This window comes from Cavia porcellus, unplaced genomic scaffold, assembly GCF_034190915.1.
Source record: "Cavia porcellus strain 051 isolate PalLab524CR breed Dunkin Hartley unplaced genomic scaffold, mCavPor4.1 scaffold_8, whole genome shotgun sequence".
Taxonomy (NCBI): Eukaryota; Metazoa; Chordata; class Mammalia; order Rodentia; family Caviidae; genus Cavia; species Cavia porcellus.
Window position 1 is genome coordinate 36282284 of NW_026947491.1, and position 13897 is coordinate 36296180.

At 37.2% G+C, this 13897-nt stretch overlaps 1 protein-coding gene across 2 annotated transcripts in view; it reads right to left on the reverse strand.

The window, feature by feature from the left end:
• The window catches only part of Nell2 (neural EGFL like 2), a 360145-nt gene extending 352386 nt beyond the window's left edge, over positions 1-7759 (reverse strand). The window contains exons 1-2 of one of the 2 annotated variants that reach the window (XM_003476087.5): positions 7310-7759; positions 6757-6885 (exon numbers count right to left, since the gene is read on the reverse strand). In XM_003476087.5, coding sequence (XP_003476135.2) covers positions 6757-6885; positions 7310-7364 — 184 coding nt within the window. In that variant the 5' untranslated portion in view covers positions 7365-7759. Of the gene's footprint in view, positions 1-6756; positions 6886-7019; positions 7172-7309 lie in introns of those variants that run through there. The other variant, XM_063254597.1, reaches the window with a different exon arrangement.
• Positions 7760-13897: the final 6138 nt, after the last annotated feature.

A 13897-nucleotide genomic window follows, 5' to 3' on the forward strand; every position in this document is an offset into this window, starting at 1 on the left:
ATAATCTGATACCACTATTGGAGGAGACAGAAATACGAGATCGGGCCCAGTTTCAAGAAATAGATTATGGGGAAGCAAACTTGGGATCTATTCCTGTTCCCACACCCCTTCATCTCTGATTCTAGCCCCTTCTCTCTGCTTCTTAGCTTCTGGGATGTTGAAGTCTGACTTCACCATGATGCTCTACCCTGCCTCAGGCCCACAGAAATAGAACCAGCCTACAATGGACCAGCCTGCAGAAATGGAACCAGCCTACAGCAACAGAAGTTGCAACATTTAGTGTTTATAGATTATGAGAATTAATTTTGTTAAGATATCTGTACTACCCAAAGATTCAATACAATTTTTACTAATATTCCAGCAACATTTTTTCACAGATATTGAGGGAAAAATCTTAAAATTCAAATGATACCACCAAAAAATACCAACAAAGAAACAACATAAAGGACCACACCAAAGCTTAACAGTATCTGAAACTAAAACATACTACAAACCAGAGCCATATACATATAGGCCAACAGAATAAAATGAAAAGCCCAGACATAAATCGATACATTTTTCATCCACTTATCCTTGGTTATTTTCAACAAAAGTGCCATGAACATACAATGGGAAAAGGAGAGTCTCTTCAGGCAGTGGTGCTGAAAAAACTGGTATATATAAACAGATGAGAGAAACTGGACTCTTCCTTGACAGTATACATAAAAGCAAATTCAAAATGGATAAAAGATTTAAAATAAGATCTGAAACCATTAAACTACTAAAAGAAAATATAGGGGAAAGCCATGAGGCATTGATCAGAATAACTTTTTGAATATCACACCAAAAGCACAGACAACAAAGGCAAAATTAGGGATTAAACTAAAATGATTCTGCTCAGCAAAGGAAACAGCAGAGTTAATCCACTGAACAGAAAAAAATGTGTAAACCATACATTTCACAAGGGGTTAATATCCACAATATATAAGAAGCAAAAAGTGTAACAGCAAACAAATTTTTAAAGACCAACAATTAAACAGATATGTCTCCGGAAAATATTTAGTAATAGCTAATGTGTATATGAAAAACTGTTTACAATCACTAATTATAATTCAAACTAAAACTACAATGAGACATCACATAAACCCGTTAGAATGGCTGCCATCTAAAGGACAAAGGATAATGTAATAGCTTGTATCTAGATGTGCCCCAAAGCCTCATGAGATCATATGTGGGGCATTTTGGAAGTGGCTGGTTCTGGGGTGTGAGAATGTGGGTTAAGGGTATGTACATGTGGATTAAGGGTATGATAAATGGATTCCCCCACCTGACTAGTTTAGCATTGTTCTGGGTGGGATAATAGGAAGCCCAACCTGAGTGTGGGTGGCACCAATCAACAGATTTGGAGCCTGCATGGAATATAAGGGCAAAAGAGAAAGGATAACTGCTTGCTACCTCCCACCTACCCTGCCATGGACTGTTTCTACTCACTGATGCCCCACTACCATGCTACATTGCCTGAGAAACAGCCCATTATGGACAGAAATTTCTACAAACTCTGAGATAAAATAAACCTTTCCTCCTTTAACTTGGGGGCCCAGTATTTTATCTCAGCAATGAGAGAAGTTAACTAAAACACATAGCCAATGTCAGCATGGAGGTAGAGGTAAGGAAATTTTTGAACACCTCTGGTGACAATAAAATTTAACACAGCTATTACAGGAAATAGTACAGAGTTTAGGGATAGGGCTCCCTAGCTACAGGAAAGGTGACCTGCAAGGGAAAGTAAAACCTCCTAGAAACAGACAAGGGGCAGGGATTGGGGAAACCAAGCCTGAAATGGCCCTGACACATGACACCAGCATTCACCAAATCATAACACATTTCCCTGCTCATGAACACCGCTAATCAAATCACAGTGCTTTTCATGCTTAGGGACAAAACTGAAGAACCTAATCTAAAACCAAATTCCACTGCATGAACAGGAAAGGTAGGCTGCCCACACCTTCATAAAGTGAGCCCTGCTCTGCAGGAGCAACAGCCTTCCCCACTCTGGGGTCCCTCCTCTCCAGAGGAGTCTTCCATATCTCATACTAAGCCTTGCTTTCACTTTGCAACTTCTCTGAACTCCACTCTTTTATTTCTGTACTTCACTCAGAATTCAGAAACAGAAACAACTCAAGTTTGATGGTCACACCTCCAGGTGACAAGAGGCTCCCTCAAAAAATTAAAAATAGAAACATTACATGAACCAGTAATCCTATTTATGAGTATATAGTCAATAGAAATGAAATATATTTCAAAGAGATAAACAGAAGCCAGGCACAGTGATGCATGTCTGTAATCCCAGTACTTTGGAGGCTGAGGTAGAAAGATTGCTGGGTCTTCAAGGATAGTCTGGGGCTAAACAGTTAGTTCAGGACCAGCCTGAACAACATAGCAAGACCCTGTCTCAAAATAAACAAACAAAAATAAGAGATATTTAAACTTTTACATTGAATGCACAACTGTTCACAACAATCAATATATGGAACCAACCTAAATGTCCATCACGGATAAATGAATAAAGAAAATGCAGTATATAGACACAATGGAATACTGTTCTGCCTTAAAAAGAAGGCTCCTGTCATCTGTGACGATGGAGAGACCTAAAATACATTATGTTAAGTGAAATAAGTCAGCACAAAGACAAACATCACACGGCCTCACATATCTTAGAATCTAAAATGTTAGGCTGATTAGTGACCTTAATTTCCCCTTGCCACGTAACATAAAATTATCGGGTTTTCAAAGACATGACATTTTGGAGGAACATTATTCTCCCCACCACAATATATCTTTGTATAACAGTACCTTTTCAATTCTACTAAATTAATATAGTCTACCATGTAATTTGATCCCTACCTTACTCACTTGATTCATTTGATATCACAACTCCTATATCTCTGCACCACTAGACTCTGTTTTTGCCAATGTGCAATGCTTACTGTAGGCTCAGGACCTTGGCTCATACTATTCCCTTTGCTTGTGTTTCTCTTCCTCTGTGAACCCTCACACTCTCTCTTCTCCAGACTACTTTTTTATCAGACCACTACTAGAACACCACCCTTCAGAGGCACTGATGACCATCAACCCTAAATTCACAGATGCTCACTAAGCCTCATACCAAACATGAGTACTCACTGCCATCTCACTTTGCTTAATGCAGTTATCTTTGCCTCCCCAACAGCCCAATGCCAAATGCCTTATTTCATTCCTGTTTTCAAATATTGGCATAAGAGTAGACCTATGAACATTTTTTTACTTTTAAATCTTAAGTTCTTTTAAAATTATTACCCAGTATAATTGAAATTATCAGCTCAGGAAAAAATAATCTTTCATTTTATCTGCTTCTCTTCAGGGATCAATGGGATTATAAAATCTATGAATACTTCAGAAGAAATCTTCTTAAGCCAACGGATGAAACTATCAGTTTTTGGAACGTGGCCAGATGAATTCTTAAATCAAAGATATAAACCTGATGTTAACTTTGCAAGCAAGTCCTAGAATTTTGACTCTCTATACACACATTCCAGATCTTCAATGTTTTTATTCTGAAGAAAAAATATTATTAGGATCATTATCTTGGAAAAATATTTCCTAGACTTTAAAGCAAAGTAGTGTTCTATTCTTTAAAATTTCAGAATTCTTTATACTCTTTTATAGGTCTTTTCATTGTCAGCATTCAATCCTCTATTCTTTTAAAAGCATAAAAAGTATATTTTTGTGGCTATGTGTCAGATTCTATAGCGATAAATTACTATAAGATATTGATGTGCATTCCAAACTATTACTTGGACACTTTTTTAAAATATTATTGTAACTGGCACAGATCAAAAGCTGCATTCCTTAAGGCATGATCTAATTTAACATTCTATTAATTAAGTTTCCTACACAGCCATAAATCAAATTCAGCAATAATAAAAACATTTTACTGATAGTGTGGTTGGTCCAGTAAGAAAAAAGATAAGACTCTGAAATATATTTCTATTCATTTATGTCATATAATCAAATGTTAAGTAATAGATTTATATTTCATAATAATTTACAAAATTATTCAGTTTCATACAGTACCAAACTGCATGCATCTATGAAATCACTAAAGAGTAAAATGTAGACAAAAAGAGAAGCAATACTAAATAAGTAAAAATCAATGAGAATATGTAAGTTGAGATTTTTTTGAAGTGAAGACACAGAAGATGATGATTTTTGTTACTGAGAAATGTCACAGCTCAAAAATGTCTTCAATCCATTTAGAATTTGATACTGCAGAGGAACTTGTATGATGAGCTCCTGAAATCTGAGAGCATCTCAGGTTTTGTAAGTTGTTACTATTCCCGCTATGACATTTTAAACACTACATAAAATATCTGCAGTGTCCTCAATTCAATATAAATGGAATCTATAAAATCTTCAGAATCCATATGCCTTTGTCTCTCTAAAAGCTTGTGGAATCTAATGAAGCAGCAAGGTTCAGAACTGACTTCTCGACAAAACCTTCTCTACCCTAATGGTAGAGAAAAGAACCTTTCCAAGGTAATGTGCAGAACAACCATGTAGAGTCAAAGGTCCACTTGTTGGTTTCAGAATCCAGATCTTAAGGTAAAAGAAATCACTACAGCATAATCAACACATCAGTAACATATGAGAAACACAGCAAGCAATAAATACTTATTGATTGATAAGCTATATGAAATAAAGTTCATAGTTTGGCAGAAAATGAAATTCCACATCTTCAAATCTCATAAACTATATTTGAAAGGCATTTACTCTATATCAATATTTGGCTTGATATCAATAAGTAAACAAAAACAACCAACTCATCAATGACTATTGATATATCTAGTTACCGAAGATGACTTAAAGAAACCATAATTCATGTGCCTCATTTTGGAATATAATGCCCACCTTGAAGAAGCTGTCAACTGATACAGAAATCAATGTTTCTAAAATACTCTTAAATAACCAAGCAAAGACATTGGTCTTCTAAGACTGTTCCCTAGAAAATTTGAACTATTTGATATGTAATTGTTCAACTGTCTCACATAAAAATGAACAACTCTGAAGGTTTCTATTTGTGACAATTCAGGCAGTCTTTACAGATAGCAAGGAGAAAATAATAAAATTTTAAGAAATTAGAAATTTGAGGAGCATGTCAATGTCATTTATTAAAAGCTTTAGATTCTATAAGGTTTGTAGTTATTCAAATTGTCAGCACTAAAATAACTTTGCTTCTATTTCACAGTGATAAAAACAAAATAAAGCACAAGAAAAAAACAAAAGCTTAAACCTAATGACATTTCTACTCAAGTCTGAAACCTTGCTAACAGTTAAGCCTCGTATCTTTTATTAAATTTGGTCATTGTTTTTCAATGACTGATATCCAAGCCCCACCCTCGGGAAAAAAAGATCTTTACATAAATAAAACTTCACAATAAATATTTATCACAATAAAAACACTAAAGAGATAATTAAAATGATCATTTAAAAAACAGAAAGCCACATTTTTATTTCTTATAAGGGCAAACTTGTTTTAAATAAATGCAACACATGTCAGTTTCCTTCTTTCCCAACTGTGAACTGTGGTGTTACTGTCCATGGTGACACATACTGGCTAAAACAGGCAATAACACCACTAGAGAAACCCTCAAGTCTTATTATATTCCTATTTCTGGATGGCAAATGTGTTAACATGGTTGTATTTTGCATATCTAACTCTTTAGTAATTATGAATTGCATTCCTTTTTGAAGTGATAGTCCCAAAAACAACAAAAGAAAGACGTGGGCAGCTTGGGGGACAATGTTTTGGGTCATCAGCTATGTTACACTAATCTCCATTTCTCTTTACCCTCACCTATACCTTACTATCCGTGAATCTAGCATACATTTAGCTACCATTAAAAACCTCATGTTACATCTTTCCATGAGTCAAGCAAGCTTCAAAAGCTTTGCAAAAACAAAGTAGAGGCTTATTACTTTGGAATTTGCTTCTTACTGCACAACACATTTAAATTAACTGTAATTTGAAATGATAAAATAATATTTGTACAGAGCCAGTGTCCACTTACTTCCAAAAAAGTTTTACAATCCTAAGCAAAAAAATTAATAATTACAAAAAGCATACCTCCAGATTAATCTTTACTTGAAATATTCTCAAATTATTTTAAAAGAATATCATTTCCTTTTTCTTGCCATTGGTGGAAAAGGGACAATGACAATCTTTCCATAACGAGTCTTCCCTCAGATATAGTGTGTTTGTGATACACAATAAAATATTGAAAGATATTAATTTTTCCAAAAAACTAACCCTTATAAAGAAATGTCTTGCTGCAGGGACCATTGTTCTTAAAACTTTCAGAGATAAAGTCTTAACTAAGATTAAGATATCCTGTTTCCTACCTAAATCAATTTCACCCAAATGAGGCATTTATGTTGTAATTCATTGTTCCCCAGACTCCAAAATCAACCATCTGCCGCGGGAGTTTCTATTCGTTAATTAAGGGACAACCCGTTAGACTGGCAAGAGTACAAAATAAGGAGTAGAAGGAGGGTGCCGAATGGAGAAAAAACGGGCCACTTTAAAGATAGATGCGGCTGTTTTTCTCATTGACCCCTCACACCTCAGCTCAGATACTGTCACACACGAGGCCACACAAAGTTAGGAAGAGCAGCCAGGCCAACTCCTCCCGGGGTTATAGGAACCGCAACCGCACTGGGAACCGTCACGCTGGATCATACCTTGAAAGAGAAAGGCTTTCGTCCCATTATGCAGCCCGGGGACTTGGCGCACTCCAGCCGTGAACTCCCCAAGTTCTAACTCTGTTAAGACGTCAATCTGCAGGGAAGGGTCCACCCCAAGTCCCCAAACTGGTGGAATGGGGAGGAGAAAAAAAGGGAAGGAAAAGAAACACAAATATTCCGTTAAAATACAAGCCTCCTCCTGCAGGGAACCAAAGAACCACCTCCTCGCGACAATATTAGGAGGTGGCGGTGAGCCTTACCAGAGATCAGCAGCCAAGCTTTAAACAGAGGTGCACCCAGTCTCATTTCAATGACCTACTTTACGGCTTTTTCCAGGCAAACTTCCCCCACAGCCCTGAGACCCTGCTTAAAGACGCGACCCGCCTCGCGGTCTCCAATGTGAAAACCGAAAAAAAAATCCAAATTCGAATCCGCCCCCTTCTCCAGGATTCCCACTCCAGACCCACTTGGGTCCTGGAAAGCAGGGTGTCCCTGCCAGCCCGGAGGCGGGAGCCATCCGTCTCCCCGCCCAAGCACTGCGACCACTCACCTGCTCCGAGACAGAAGATCAAACAGAATGTTTTCAGTAAGACCCGAGACTCCATGGTGCGGATATGCTCAGTCCATCGTCTTGCTCTTTAAAAATAAAAATAAAAATCGAAGAGGTCTTGGAATCAAGCGGGAAAATAGCGTTTGCGTCTCCTGCTGCTGCCTCAGATTAATTAAATTGGAAGATTAATACGATTTGGTTGCCTAAGAAAGAAAAGGGCGGCCCCCCCAAGCGCGTGGAGAACTTAGAGCCGGCGATGCGCTCATGGTTCCCCCACGCGGAGCCCAGGCGGCGGCGCGGCCAGAGGGGGCCGGAGGGAGGGCTCTGCTCGCGGGGACCTGCTCCGCCCGGGAATTTGCGCCTGAGCCGAAAGAGGCGAGGACTCAAAACACCCTGAGGAAGGGAGGCGGCCCGCACTGCCCTTACTCCCCGCCGCCTGAACCTGTTGTAAAGGCAGAGACAATGGAGAGAGCCTGGAGACGCGCGCGGAGAGACTGCTCCTCCGGGAAGGGCGGGGCGGCCGGGGGCGGGGAGAGAAGCAGAAGGAGGGGCTGCCAGGGCGAGGCCGGCGCTCCCCCGCACCGGCTGCTCGGTCCCCAGCCCGCTCCCGCGAGCCCCGGCGCCACTGCAGCCTCTGCCTCCTCACACCCTCCTTCGCTGACCCCGCAACACCAGTCTCCTTGCGTGATCCAAAGACCTAAATTCAAGGTGCTAAGTTGATGGGCGGTCTTTGCTCCCACCCTCGATTTTGGGTGCTTGTCTTGCAAGACCTAGAGCCAGGAACACCCAGCCGCAGGAGGCAAGGCTAGGACAAGCGTTCCGCTGTTCTTACAGGCAAAGGAGGAAGAGCTGCATTGTGCAGCCGCGGAAAGCGAGGCATCTCCTCAGGGGCATAGGGAAGGAGGCAGCCAGTGTACGCTAGACTCCGGAGATGGAACTGAGGCTCGCGGAGATGCGTGGCGGGCCTGGGACAGGCTGGGGGCCCTACTAGAGAGGTTCCCTGCCCGGGGCGGGGCGCTGGAGAGCCTAGAAGAGAACTTCACCAGGGGTTGCTGGACAGCTCCCGGACCTGGTGCGCCCCCTGCCAAACCCAAGGCTCAGAACCCAGTGCCACAAGACAAACAAAGCATCAGGAGTCAAAGGAACAAAGCTATGGTAGGAAGGGTACATAGATGATAGGTAGGTGGGTTGATGAACAGACAGAAAGGCAGACAGGCAATAATCAGAAGGAAAAGACTTCAGTCCAAGCTCAAGAGAGAAGCCAGCCCAATCACAAACCACACTCAAGCAGGCTCTATCCGCCCTTCGACATTCACAGAACCATAAAAGTGAAGTCATTTGTAATCTGTTTCGTAGCAGAAAAAAGTGTATTAAACTCAATGGCATATAATATTCTTCAACGGAGTTCTCTAGAACTTCGAGATAAATTTTTAGGAAAGACATCCCACCTCAATTTTTGGAAAAGTTATAGTTTTCAAAAGTGATTAAAATACTAATCTTTGCAAAGATCAATTCAGTTCCTTAATCTTCCATCCAAACAAGGGGACTGTGACATCTCTGACTAGATTCTACAAAGTTATACCAGAATGTTTAAGGAGGCAGTCCCTGGCTCCAGGCTGCACAGCGTGTTTTGGAGCGCATTTGTGTGTGTATACATGTGTGCATATGTGTGTATATGTGTGTCTGTGTGTGTAAAGTGTTTCACTATAATGGAGAAGGGTATTCTACTTCTATTCTTGGAATTTTTTATTTAAAAAAGAGAAAAGTCAGAAAAGAAAAACAAAAAGCAAAAGGCATAAACAACAGCAGACTCAAAACATTAACAATACAGGTCTTCAAAACAGAATGAAAGAAGTTTAACAATGGTTTTTATATTGTATATTGTTCTTTATGCACTCTATGTTTTTTCTATAGCACTACATTCAAAACATTAAGCTATAAAAATACTGTAGCTACAAAAGTTACACAAAATAAATTTTAAATAATGCTGGTATTTAAAGTTCTATTGGAAGTGAAAGTGAGAGACTATAAATACACATACAAACAATATTTATATACAGAAGTTCTTGTATCCTAGTTTCATTCAATTCATAAAACTAGGAGTACTTTCTATCCTGATAATATACTGACAGCTGGTGGACACTGGGCTTGTCTCTATTGTTGTCAACAGACAAGACAACAGACTCTCTCTAGAAGGATGGTGTTTCTACCCCCAATTATTCCATTGACTTTGCTTCTTAAACCACCCAACCCAATTAGATATTATGGAAACCATTAAAATATGAGTAGAGTTGGAAGTGACAGTTATTTAGGTAAAACTAAAGTATAAAGTTTAGAAAACCATAATAAAGATGAGTCATTATATTAGGACAGGTACTCATAGAGATACTGACATTTGGAGTTCGGATAATTAATTCTTTGTTGGGATTTTTCTGTGCCTTGTAGGATCATTAGTAGCCTCTCTGGTCTCTATCTATTATATACCTGTATATTCAGTATTTCATTGTATCTGTGCATTGTTTGATTATAGCTCTTTTTGTTGCTTTCTAAATTAGCATTCTAAGGAAAACAATATACATACCCAAATTTTCACATTCTACCTGCGTCCACATGTTACTACTTCAATTAGAATATAAAAACAGTACCACTCTATTAGGTCATGGTATTCCTGTATAGCGTATCAACTACACTGAAACTCTTTTATTCAGAAAATGTTAATTTTTTCTTGCAATTATTGTGAGAAGCATAGTACCCCTCCCTATTGCTCCCCATCTTCCCCAAAAAGTTTTTCATGTTCTAATCCCTGGAACCTGTGAATGATACTTTATATGAGGAATTAAAGTTGCAGATAGAATTAGGATTCTTGTTCTCATGGCCATAAAATAAGGAGATTCTCCTGAATTATCTTGCTATGACTAATCACAAAGATCCTTAAGTATGGAAGAAAGAGGCAGAAGAAATCAGAATAATGTGAGGAGCATTTGATTTGATGTTGGTGCATATAAAGAAAGATGAACACAGAAGTACAAGAAACTTGAACAACTTCTAGAAACCAGAAAGGACAAAGAGAAAGATATCTCAGAGAACCTTCAGAAAAGAACATAGGGCTGCTACTAACTTAATTTTAGCACTCTTTTTGCATAAGTTAGTATTCTTTTAGTGTTAATTTTTTACAGAATCTACAGAAAAGTAAGTACATATTAGCCACAAAATGAAAAGTTCAGTTAAAATAGTTGACTCTTTTGTTCTTCAAGAGATCTCTCCCTACCACACTGATCAAAGCTAAATAAAATGCCCAGTGTTTTCTACCTATACATATATTTAAATTAAGAAAAGAAAAAAACCCAGATACTAGAAAAAGAGACATAGATAGAGACTGGCAAAGAAAGCAAAAGCTTATACAATGACTAGGAGATGGTAGAACACAAGGTTTCAGACACTACAAAAACAGAGATTTTAACATCCAAACAAGATCTAGAAAAAATAAATTACTGTGAAGGTCAGAAAGGGTGAGGCTATTACTAATCCGTCTGATAAGTATAGGGAACTTGGAAGGATTGCTCTATCTATAAAAAGAAACATTAAAATCTTTGCACATTGCCCTGAAGTAGCAAAAATATTTGCCAACTGCACATGATTGTAAGTGGAAAAACAAAAATCACCTGTAGTATATGTTAAATCTTATTTACAAGGCCCAAAATTATATTCCTCACTGCTACAGAAATTCTAAACTCAAAAACCATCATAACTCTCCCAAGGTCTTCTAAAGAAGCAAGTATGAAACTTCTGAATTCGGTGGTGCATGCCTGTAATCTCAGCACTCTGGAGGGTAAGCAAGAGGATCACCACAAGTTCAAGGACAGTCCAGAGTACATAGTAAGTTTAAGGCCAGTGTGTTATATATAGAGAAACCATCTCAAAACATAAATAAAAAATAAATAAATAAATAAATAAATAAAATCTCTTAAGCAACCTTCCCCAAACTGTGCCACATCGGAGGAAAATTCCTGCTTAGCAATTATAATAATAATAACAATAATAAATACAATAACAATAATAAAAACAATAATAAAATAACATGAAACATACCTAACAAATACAGAGAAAACAGTATCTCATGAGGTCAGAATATCACTCTTTAAATGTAATAATTTAAAACAAATATTTTTAAATGATCAGAGATTTCTCTAACAGCATACAAATGAAATATTCAAAGAACAAAACTGTATGAGAAAATATTAGGCCTATTTAAAAATAATCAAAATAATATTACTTACCTAAAGTAAATACTCTTAATAAAATCCATTAGGCATACCAAACAGCATTAAAAGTATAGCTAATAATATTGAACAAAAAATTGAGAATGAAAAATATCAAATCTGAGAGTATTACTTAGAGCATGGCAAGCTGATTTTTAAAAAATGAAAAACATAAATGTTAGAGATGCAAAACATGACCACTGAGAGATGTGGAATAAGAGACTAGAGATGATAGAAAAGTGTGATAAGAAATATTTAAACAAAAGTTTTCAAACATTAAAAAGTGACACAAGGTTCTACTTATACAATATAGACTCTTCATTCCCCCTCAATGCCATCAATCCTGGCAAAATGCATGGAAATTTGAGGACTCTGAAAATTAGATAATAGCAGGCAAACTGGGACAGAAGACCAAAGTTTGAAGGATCACTCTTCTTATGGTGTTTCTAAGAAATAGACCAGTATCAATGTCACAGACTGTCCTCTGAGAAGTGCACACGTAGGACAGATCTGAAGAACACTACAGAGTCTTTAAGCAATATTAAAAGAAGATAAGGCAAAATTTTCTGTATAAATCCAACTGGATCAACTGCCTGATTACATATTTTACTTCAACATTTTCCATAGTACTTAACAAAATTCAGAATCTCATAACGTTCTCATAATAACGTTCTCATAATGTTCAAGATATAATCTTAAATTTGACATATGAAGAACAAATAAAAAGTAAACTTATGTGAGAAAAATATAACTAACATATAACAATGCTAACAGGACATTCATGTCTGAAAAAGGATATTAAAGAAGGTATTAGAAAACTACCACAAAAATAAAGGCAAATATTCTTAAAACAACTGGAAAGACAGAAAGTGGCATCAAATGAATAGAGACCATATATAAACACCATGAGCTAACCAATTGTGCCCCTGGAGCTTCTGAACAGATGATACAACAAGGAAACAAGTAGAAATTTTGAAGCTGGAAAATACAACTGAACTTTTAAAAATCAGTAGAATGTGCACATTAGCAGAATGGAGATAATTAAGAAGTCAGCAAAATATCAAAAGGAAAGGTGAAAAAGTACAGGTAAACGAAATATTTCAAAAAATAATGTCTTAAAGGGCTGGGAATATAATTCAACAACACAGTGCCTGCCTGGCAAGCACGAGGTCATGAGTTCAATTCCCAGTAACATACACACAGACACACACACACATACACACACACACACACACACACACACACACACACACACACACACACAAGGGCTTCCCTACTTTGGCCAAAGACACAAACTTTCAGATTCAAAGAGCTCAGCAAACTCCAATAAGACATACCTAAAGAGAACCAAGTGAACACCTCATAATAAAAGCACTGAAAACAATAGAAAATAAAACCTATCAATAAAAATCTTCAATACCATCATCTTAAAATGATACATTACATATAGGGTAATAATAATTATAATGAATCATGAATTCTCATTGCAACTATGGAGGTAAAAAGAAAATGGAACACTTGTTTAAATGCTCAAGGAATTCTTTTGTGTCTAAATGCTTCATCTGGTGAAAATATACTTCAGGAATAGAAATAAAAAAATACTATCCTGAGATGAATAGCACCTTTAAAAACTGGTTTCCAGCATAATTTCTCTAAAAGAATCGCTAAAGAAAGTTCTTCAAACAGAAACAAAATATAAGAAAAATAACTGGTATATTAGAAATAAATAAAAACCCAAGTATGGTGGTACATGTCTGTAATCCCAAAATTTAGGAGGCTAAGGCAGAATGAACAATGTGCCTATAACTGTGCCTATAGAAGTATCCTGTCCAAAAAAAAAAAAAAAAAAGGAGGAGGAGAAGGAAGAGGAGGAAAAAAACTGGTGAACACCAGAGTAACAATACTTAATTATTTTTCTGTTAAATCCTGTAAAATATGTTTGATGGTTTCTATTACTGTTGTAACACGCAATTACAAACTTAGTGGCTTAACACAACACAAATTTATGATCTTACCATTTCATAGACTATATCTGAAAGCAGACTCCCCAAAGTATTGATGTAGAGTAATGATGGTGAATCTTTTAGAGACGAGTGCCCAAAACTGTAAACCAAAACCCACTTATTTATCACAGTGCCAACACTACAATTAAACCTTGATAGTGAGGTTTAAGTTTAGAGAAAACAATTCATATATTAATATATTTTGTCTTAAAAGAAAAACGATATGCATGCTATAGGTTTCCCTCCACACTGCCTTAGATTATGTCTCATTCTGAAAGCACCATAGGAAATTCATTTTCACACCTTTTCAACATCTAAAGGACAGA